At 33.4% G+C, this 10,213-nt stretch overlaps 1 protein-coding gene across 1 annotated transcript; it reads right to left on the bottom strand.

The window, feature by feature from the left end:
• Positions 1 to 9,081: 9,081 nt before the first annotated feature.
• On the bottom strand, positions 9,082 to 9,294 carry LOTGIDRAFT_60218 (hypothetical protein; the record flags this gene model as incomplete). Its single annotated transcript, XM_009062859.1, has 1 exon — positions 9,082 to 9,294. A coding segment is annotated over one exon (213 nt), but the record flags the coding sequence as incomplete, so codon positions are not given.
• Between the last annotated feature and the right edge of the window lie 919 nt (positions 9,295 to 10,213).

Here is a 10,213-nt window from a genome sequence, read left to right as displayed (position 1 = left end):
GTGTGAGGATGTGAGGTCTTTGCTTAGGTAAGATGTGAGGATGTGAGGTCTATGTTTAGGTAAGATGTGAGGATTATATTAAGGTAAAGTGTGAGGATGTTATTAGTCAGTTGTTAGTCTAGATTCAAGTAAATTGTGAGGATGTGAGGTCTATGTTCAGGTAAAGTGTGAGTGTGTGGAGTGTATGTCCAGGTAAAGTTTGCGGATGTGAGGTGTATGTTCAGGTAAATGTAAGGATGTGAGGTCTATGTTCAGGTAAATGTGAGGATGTGGGGTGTATGTCCAGGTAAATTGTGAGGATGTGAGGTGTATGTTCAGGTGATGTGTGAGGATGTGAGGTGTATGTTCAGGTAAATGTGACGATGTGAGGTTTATGTTCAGATAATGTGTGAGGATGTGAGGATGTGAGGTGTATGTTCAGATAATGTGTGAGGATGTGAGGTGTATGTTCAGGTAATGTGTGAGAATGTGAGGTGTATGTTCAGGTAAAGTGTGAGGACAGTGAGTCGAGAGAAAAACTGAGCACTTAAGTACCTGTTAAGTGGAAAACAGACTTAAATCCTAATCCAAATCTACCAACTTTCAAGGGTTCTTTTTCTTTTTGACTACACTGTATGGCAGCAATACCTCTCCAATCTTTATCAGTAAATATACCATTGTTGTATACACATAGAGCAGGTGCCTAGAAGAAAACATTTAAATAAATACATTACTACAAGGAATTCTTAATATGGCAATAATCTAAATTGTCAGTAATGCAATCATACACGAGAGTAGTAAGATAAAAAAAAAACAGAGTAAAGGTAATTCTTCATTGTTCATGCACATCCAGGCAGCCCCACTCCCAGTCACGGGACAGCAAGTGAATGTCGGACTAGAAGGGGAGTAACTCTAATTTAACAATTAACAATTTTAACTTTTTAAAACAGTATCAATAGACCTATTAGCGGAAGCATTAAAAAAAGCTGATTACAACCATGTGTCCAAACCACGAACACACTTCTAAAACAATTTTGTGGTGGCTTATTTGAATGCAAGTTAACACGAATAATGTCATAACGTTAATTTCTTGATTACCTGCATAGCAATTTTAATTGGTGTTTTTTTCCATGCCTTATTTGAATATCTAATTTCTTCATATTTTTTACCAGCGTATAAAAACTGTAGCTCCACCATCTTCAGCATTTTGTATCAGGTCCTATTTAAAATTAAAGATGGTCATTTGAATAATATTGCTTACCAGCTGGTGGTCCTCAGTCCTCAATTTTCACCTTTCAAAATCAAAAGCCCGGCCTAGAGGGATGAAGTTATTTCAACACAATAGTAACAATACAAGTATATCAATGTAAAACTTACCTTAATAATCTGTCCATCTGAATATTGTTCTAGTAGACGTTTCAATTGATCTATGATTGGTGGCAATTCAATTTCACAGAAATCTTCATCCGATGTTTCATCTGATTCTAAATGACAGGAAGCATGAAATTTGTGTCAATATCAAAAAAGAAATAGAAGTAAAACGAATTCATTACAGATTTTGACAGCCTAATTACAGAGACCAAACTTCCTTCAACCTGATAAACACCGCGTCACCAAATTCCAGCGCTGGAGAGGATAGAAAATTGATTAGTTAAAGCAAAAGTCATCGAGTTAGGTTAATTTGACGAACTTTCAACAGGGCTGTCGTTAAATCCTAACTGAAGTGGCTAAAAATTAAAAGACAATAAAAAAGGAGCCAAAGTAATTAGACTGAGATTTTGACTTCCATGGTCAATCATGTTGTATTTTCTGTTTGCATAAAACATCATGTTTAATGTCTATTGGTAGAAACATCAATTAAATAACATATGCGAAAATTCTGAAATATATTGATCTCTATGTTGATCATATCTTGTTCGATGAGAGGTTGCCAAGCAAGATACGATCATATCCCTGATAAATTTTCAGTATATCAAGGGCGGTCGCCAGTCTGTGTCAAATCGTACCAAAATTCTAATTTTTTCAAGATATTGTTGTTTTAATCAAACACACACAATTTCATAAACTTCTGACATAAACTGTCATCTTTATTGCGTTCACAAGCCAACAGATTTTGATGCGTTTTTATTAAGTCAAGGGCAATTCAAATTACCGTTCATCGAAAAATCGTCAAATTCAAATTTGAACAAGATCTCATTAAAATCAGATAAAAACTGTAGTCTCTACTGTGTTCACAAACAAATTTTGACGCGTTTTTACTAAGTCAGTGGCAGTAACTCAAAATTTGTTTATCGAAAAATCGTCATTTTGTACTCGACCAAGATCTCCTCATTATAAATAATTACACCAAATTTTATTTAAATCGGATGAAAACTGTAGTTTCTATCGTATTCACAAACAATTTTTGTCAAGGATAATAACACAAAAACCGGTCATCGAAAGATCGTCAAATTCGAACTTGACCAAGATCTCATCAATATATATGAGCTCGCCAAATTTCATTAAAATAAGATAAAATCTGTCATCTCTATTGCGTTCACAAACAAATTTTTACGCGTTTTTTCCTACGTCACGGGCAATAACTCAAAAACTGTTCATCGTCAAATTCGAACTTGACCAAGATCTCATCAATATAAATAAGCACACGAAATTTTATTAAAATAAGATAAAAACTGTAGTCTCTATCGTGTTTACAAGCAACGGACGAACGGACAGGGGCGACGACAATATATGACCATATTATAATGTGGGTGTATAAACATACCCATGGTTGGTTTTGTTTCCAATGAAAGCTACCAGGATAAATCTTGATTCACTGAAACATAACGATAAACAATGTTGTCAATTTTGTCAAGTAAATTCTCCTATAATTTTTTTACCAAATTATTGTATTGATACAGTGTCAGTATGTAATGAAATAATATCTTATAAAGTTTGTATCAAGAAGCGGTCATTAGTTTCGATTGCAACTCACTTCTTAGTTGCACGAGAGTTGCTCATAACTCATAACTACTTTAATTAATCGCAACCATACGCTACTGATAATCGCTATGCTATGGTGTGAGAATAAACAGCAGTTTTTTTTATTTGGTGTTATTTACTGTAATCCCGAAAGATCAGTTTATGAAACAATCTGGAAATAGTATAATGAAAATGACCACCATTTAACACCTTAAAAACATTGTTTACATGCGACCAGTTGTCTAATCGATTTGATACTTAAGCCATTTGGTGTACTACATAGTTTACTAAATTGAAATTCAATATATCTGATTAGCATAACAAAGTATGACATTAGCGCGAGTTTAATAGAATTTGGATCATAACTCTACAGTGAAATATTGTCCAAGCATTGATGATATCCAGAGTATATTAAATAACTTGTATGTTATTCAATGTTTTACGATACTAAATTTCTCAGAAAGATAGCACCAATAACCAATAACCAATAAATTCTTTCTATGATCTTCCAGTCGATAATGACTGTATCCTTTGTTAATAATCAATGATCACAAATTAATCGAAGATGTAGACGTAGTACAAAATATACTTTTGATTTTTGTCGAACTGATGGTACCAAAAAGTATGTCAGCATCATCAGCATAAAATGGTCACAAATTCAAAAGTATCTTTTCAAATTCAAAAATAGTTTTTCAAATATGAAATTCAAAAATAGTTTTTCAAATATGAAATTCAAAAACGTGTCGTATTTGAGCTTCCGTATATATACGTACATAAAAAATATTTACAGTTTATACATGTACAACACTGTGATACTGAGTCCCCTAATACACATACAAAATTTAGAGAACCTCTTTACAATCCCTTAATATGTTTTTTTTTCATTTATCATAAGTATTTATCATATATTTTTATGTATTTCATAAAGCTATGCCTTTCAAATTGAAAGAAAAAACTTTATTGAGTCCTTTCAAACCCTGTTACACAGTCACTCACTGATAGCTTGATGGACACGGCATGAGTCATAGCCTATGGTTTTATGCTACCAAATAATTTCATATAGCTGTATGAATGGAACCTGTTATATTAAAGGATTTAAATAATTCAACTTCCTACCTTTCTCCACAGCTTACATTATCGTTAATAGAATATAACTTGATAACCTATTCAACAGATCTTTGCACAATTCTGATGAGTTAACTGATCAGTTCTTACTATAAGTCAATGTGCATAAATTCTAGGAAATAGGCTGGAGCTTAAAATGGAAGTAAAAGTAGACATTCTTGAAGCATATTGATTGAATAAATCGACCTTGTTTGAATCGATAATTTATCACAACATGTAGTCCTTTAATCGTTATTCAGATAATAATAACGAATTAATAATAATGATGATGATGATATTGATGATGATGATGATGATGATGATGATGCTATAATTCTATACAGAGAATTCTATCCAAAGACAAAACAGGACACGAGACACATTCAATATTTTGGACTGAAAATGCCCCAGTGGCTATTATATGCTAAACTTATCAGATAATTGTGGACAGCTCACCGTCGAAATTTGAGCTTTTAAATGTGTGTGAATCTGTGTGTACAGAATTATCCGCGTTTGAAAGTTAAATTTTGCCAATATTGATATTTCGGAATAAAATGGGTAAATTAAAAATTTGATATCACACAATCAAAAAGTCAAAAGGTGACCAGATAATACGAATCCTCTTTTGTATCCCTTTATTCCGGCGTTTATGGTGATAAACACAGATAAATATTATAAAATATTCTTATATATAAATAATTGTTTACTAGAAATATAAATTGTAGAAAGCATAAAGTTTATGTAAATGTATATTATATTATGTATATATTGTGGAATAAATAGATAAACCATTTAAGAATGCTGCATTTCAGGGCAAAAGCACAGGCACCGGATTCTGGTAAAAAAAAAGCATACAATAGTATATAAATATAAAGACAACCAAGTAGCCATTTTGTTCTTCGAATCTCCTAAAAGTATCTGGAGCAGAAATAAATAATGATTACATCATAGTACACAATGAATAAATTCCTGTCCATTGATTGGTTAGACTAATTGGCGAGGTTTCTTCAAAACAAACCCATGTGTTGTCTTTAATTTTATTTCCAAATATTTTATTAATTAATACAGTATTTACGACCAATGAAACAAAAGGAATTTGAACAAGTCCGGAGAATGAAATATTTTTATTTGGTGAATGATGGGATATTTCGATAAAATATATGTTAAACTGTAAAAATGATTTTTTTTTTAAAAAGAAATACTTTACAATGCTGTCTGAATGTCAAAGCCTATACAGAAAGGTGAGAATATTGAAGGGAAACAAGAAATATCACCGAAAAACAGTACGACTTCCAGAACAAAATGGCTACTTGCGTATCTTTATATGTAGATACTATATTATGGTAGTGGTGGGTATCGCGTGCGTAGCAGACCATGCTTACTTTTTTCGGAACACCTGATGGTACTTTTCTTTGGAGGAGTTCACTACAATACTGCCTTTACTCCCGATTCTGCCATTTTTTGGAGGAGATTTTGATTAACGGAATTGTCTTTCTTGTCTAAATAGCAAATAGTGTCTATTTGAAATATTCTTTTTACTGAGAGATGGCAATTATAACATTCTGTAAACGGAACATGCATCAAAAACATTAAAGCTATCGTACCTTAATCATGTCAAATTAGACATCTATAATCATAAAAAAAAGTACGGACCAATCTAGTTAAAATTAGATTACAATTTCGTATTATTATTATAACTTTTTTTTTGTCGGTTGCAAAATAATAACGAAAACAATTAACTGTAAGCAGTCGTTAGATTTGTTGAAGAAATGTGGCAGACTACTACCCTACTACTTTGACACGATTTTTATTTTGAGTTTTACTTTTTTTGAAATCACGATAGCTTTAAACGTCTTCTTATTAAATCGTATAATCACAGAAAGGAAGTAGAGAAAGAAGAAACGAATATTAACAATTCTAAGAACGTATCTAGATATCAAACAATTAAATAAAACTTCAAAACGAAGCAAGAAAATGAAATGAAATAAATGGAGTTTTACGTCCTACTTTCCTGCACCATGTAGGCTAATGAAGATGGGCAACGCCATGCAGGGTGCGATGAGGGAAATTTTGCCAGGACAGCGGCATTAGCCTGCTCTTTTTCGATTTCCAACTGTCGAGGAATCTTTAACGTGCACAGCCTGTAGCAGACGGGGCCTCGGTTTATTGTCCCATCCGAACGACTAGACGCTTTTTCCATGTCAGCCCCTCTTACCTGCATCACTGACAGGGGGAAACCGGGTTGAAAAATCCGAAGGTATTATCTCGACCTATGCCGGTATTGAACCCTGGAGCCTCAGGTTAGCGAGCAAGTGTCTAACTCACTGAGCCACCGCGGCTCACCAAAACGAAGCAAGGCTATCATAAAGGTGCAAATCACAGAAAATCAACAAATCACAGTAAAACAACAAATCACACAAATCAACAAATCAAAAAAGAGCTGTATCGTTTACTGTTACAATCGAGTTTTGATTTCAAATGGAGGCAATGAGAGACATTACATATTTCACACTATGTTAGTAACATACATATATTACATACATATCATATTAACAATATTTTTCAAACTAATTTTTTCTAAGAGAGAAAAACAAGAAAAAAAGTAAACTATTCTGTATTTCAATCTAATTAACTTAAATAAGTCATACCAAATAGATCTAATGTTGTTAATATTTTTATTTTCAACGTTTAAGAATAAAAGTGGTGTTTAATATTTAAAACAGAACAATGAACATTAAAAATGATAAAAATAAAATAAACACCAATCTCTCTTCATCTTTTACAGGCTTCAGGACAGTTCTGAAAAAAAAAGATCAGTTTCTCTCATGTTTGTCGCTGTTTAAAGTTGTAAGTGTAATAAATGAAACACAAATAACACACAGTGACTCTAACATAAAATATAGATCTGGATATTAAACTTAATTTAAGTACCAAATTTAGTGTTTAACCAATAAGATAAAGTAAAGTTTTTGTGAATAAGATCCCTGATTTAATTTTGTAGTTACCACAGTCTGAACGAAACGTTTAAAATTAGAAAATTAAAATAACGCAAAAGTTGTATATGCAGCACCTTATCACACAGCCACGAGATAGATCAGATTAATATACAGCCACGAGAAAACGCTTAGATAAATTTACAACCGCGAGGTGGAGCTCAGATAAATTTATGACCACAAGATTAAGCTCAGACAAATATACAGTCACGATATAGAGTTAAGATAAATGTACAGCCAAGAGAAATCGCAGCCAATTCTAAAGCCACGAGATAGAGCTCGGTTAAATATACAGCCAAGAGATAGAGCTCAAATAAATATATACGCCAAAACATCGAGCTCTGATAATAGAGTTTAGATAAATATAGAGCCATGATATAGAGCTCTGATAAATATAGAGCTACGAGATAGAGCTTAGATAAATATACAGCCACGAGATAGATCTCAGATAAATAAACAGCAACGATATTGAGCCGAGATTAATTATACAGTCAAGAGATAGAGCTGAGGTAAATATAAAGCCAAGAGACAGATCTCAGATAAATAAACAGCAACGAGATAGTGCTGAGATTAATTATACAGTCAAGAGATAGGGCTGAGATAAATATAAAGCCACGGGTAGAGATGAGATAAATATACAGCCACGAGATAGAGCTGAGGTAAATATACAGCCACGAGATAGAGCTGAGATAAATTTACTGCCTGAGCCACGAGACTAATGTCAGATCTTAGTAATCTAAATATAAGTGTATCAGGTTGGGAAATAATCTCTTTATGATTTTTTTGTTCAAATATCTTAAATTCAATTGCGATCTCACACATACCACAAGATGCAAACTTTATCTTTTGGGGTGATGTTGAAAGAATGATACTAGTCAAAAGATAGAGACTAAACTTACAATTAACAATATTAGATACATAGTTGACTATTTGTCTCGTCAATTTACAAGCTTTAGTAGACTGATTTCCATCATAGACATCTTTTGGAACTTTTGGAAAATTGACAGTATCTGGATATCTCATTCGTGTGTGGTCAATGATACAAGACTGTAATTCATCAGCTAAAGAAACCAAATCTGGATACTGGGTAAGGCCACATGCTATGATAGATAAATTGTGCTGTTGTGAAACTTTGTATGAATCAATGGTGTACCACACAGCTTTCAGAGCCTTCTCAGCAGCCTGAAAACAAATCATACATCATCATCATCTGATTAATAAACACTACACCACATATTGTGTATTAAATCAATCCGTAATTTGCTAACTCTTAAGTGTACATGTAAATGATAGAATCGATCACGATACTTCTGCTGTGTAGACTTCCTCAGGATTGTCTATGGTCTGAGGCTAACCTTTTGTTTGTCTACTTTATCTGGACACAGCCATGTGAAACACTTGGATTACTCAAATTCAGCCGTCTTCACAGACACCATCTCCATGGCCTTGACGATTGATTCACGACGGCAATGCAAAGGGTTAACGTTGTCGTGGTGCTTGTGACAATCGCAAAAGCGAAAGGTGACACGATTTGACAAGATGTCCTTAGAATGGTCATACGAAGGGCAAATTAAAAACATAAATTCAACATGAAAACAAACCATCACAAGGTCTTTCAGCCATTTGTTTTGTTACCAACGATTTTGATCGTGTGTCCATATGGTGTCAATTCGGGACATTGTGAAGCCTTAATTAGTAACGTAAGAGTAATGTAACAAACCTGTTGACACATGTAACAAATCCAGTTGTAATTATCAGATCCCTGATTGTGAGACTCTTCTGCAGCTTCTATATCAAACCTTGCTTGTTTGAACCATCTTCTAGCTTGATCAGATCTTGGGATTGGTCTGGTGTTGGAGTGAAAGCTGGAGTCACTATAGTAAGACCTACTAGATCTTTGATGGTTGGAATACTGTGCATAACTTTTTCCTCTTGAATGCATATTTGAGTAGAAACTGCTGTAACTACCACCAGCATCATTTGCAGAATTACCACCAGAATAGTAGTCTGCAGACGCACCATCAGTGTAATCTTTATCATCCTCATCGTCGTCTTCATCCAAACTCCCCCCTTTCTCCAAATATCTTATATAGTTAAGTATAGTTTGGGTGATTTCTGTAGCGAGTTTCACAATGTTTAGATTTTTATCAGGATGCCATTTCAATATCAAACGTTTAATGACTCGTTTTCTATCAGCTTCTGGTAGTTTCCAGGCTTTATTTAATAGCTGTCTGATTTCTTTCAGTATGCTGTTCTTGTCACCAGGAACAGTAGATTCAGAAGGAATACGTCCTTGTTGAGATTCCTCGCTTAGCACTATATCTCTTGAGCTATTTGTTAGATTGTTGTGAAATTTGTAGATTTTGGTCAAGTCAACGTCTATATTTCCTTCATCACCAATATTGATTTTATACCGAGCAAACTGTGTTTCTGTATCTTTTTGTAAAATGTCTACGATAACAGCATAAATATAAAGTGGAGTATCTGTAACATTATCTTCTGTCTCATCATTAACAGCGGGATCATAAACCTCGTATCCAACATACTCTCCTACATAAAAACGTACAAAACTGTTATCTAAGATCCAGTGCCTTTCATCTGGGATACAAGTTCCTGGTTTTGGAAAGATAGTTTTCTTTTCTTTTGTTGATTTATAATTACAATGACTAATTTTCTGTTTATCAAGCCAAATTGAAATTTCATCTGGGGCATCTTTCACCATTTCCAAAAGTTTCGATAAAAAAAAATAACTTTTTCTTCCCAATAATTGAGATAAAGGTAAAATCTGATCTAAAACATTTACAAGTTCAATCATATCGTCTGGTGTAAAGGATTTATCAACATATATAACTGTGATGTCTTGTGTTGCTGTTTCAAATACTTTCACGTTGGTTTCACTTCCCTCTATCAATTCATTCTTGTACTCTAGTTTTAAACTTAGAGCGTCCACTTCAACAACTTTTATATCGTAAATCTTGTCTAAGCTGTATTCTAGTTTATCTTCATCATTATCTTCAGGTTGGAAATGTTTTATCAAACGAACCAAAGCATTGATCATTTCGGGATGTTTAAGTCTGTATTCAATATCGTTACTGACTTCACCATAACTTTCTGTACAACCTGGATTCAGAACTTCTTTTACTATTTCACTTAAAAGTTTCATCTGATAGATTTTT

This window comes from Lottia gigantea (genome assembly GCF_000327385.1).
Source record: "Lottia gigantea unplaced genomic scaffold LOTGIsca_54, whole genome shotgun sequence".
Classification (NCBI taxonomy): domain Eukaryota; kingdom Metazoa; phylum Mollusca; class Gastropoda; family Lottiidae; genus Lottia; species Lottia gigantea.
The sequence above is the reverse complement of the archived record's forward strand: the minus strand, read 5'-3'. Positions and strand labels throughout refer to the sequence as shown.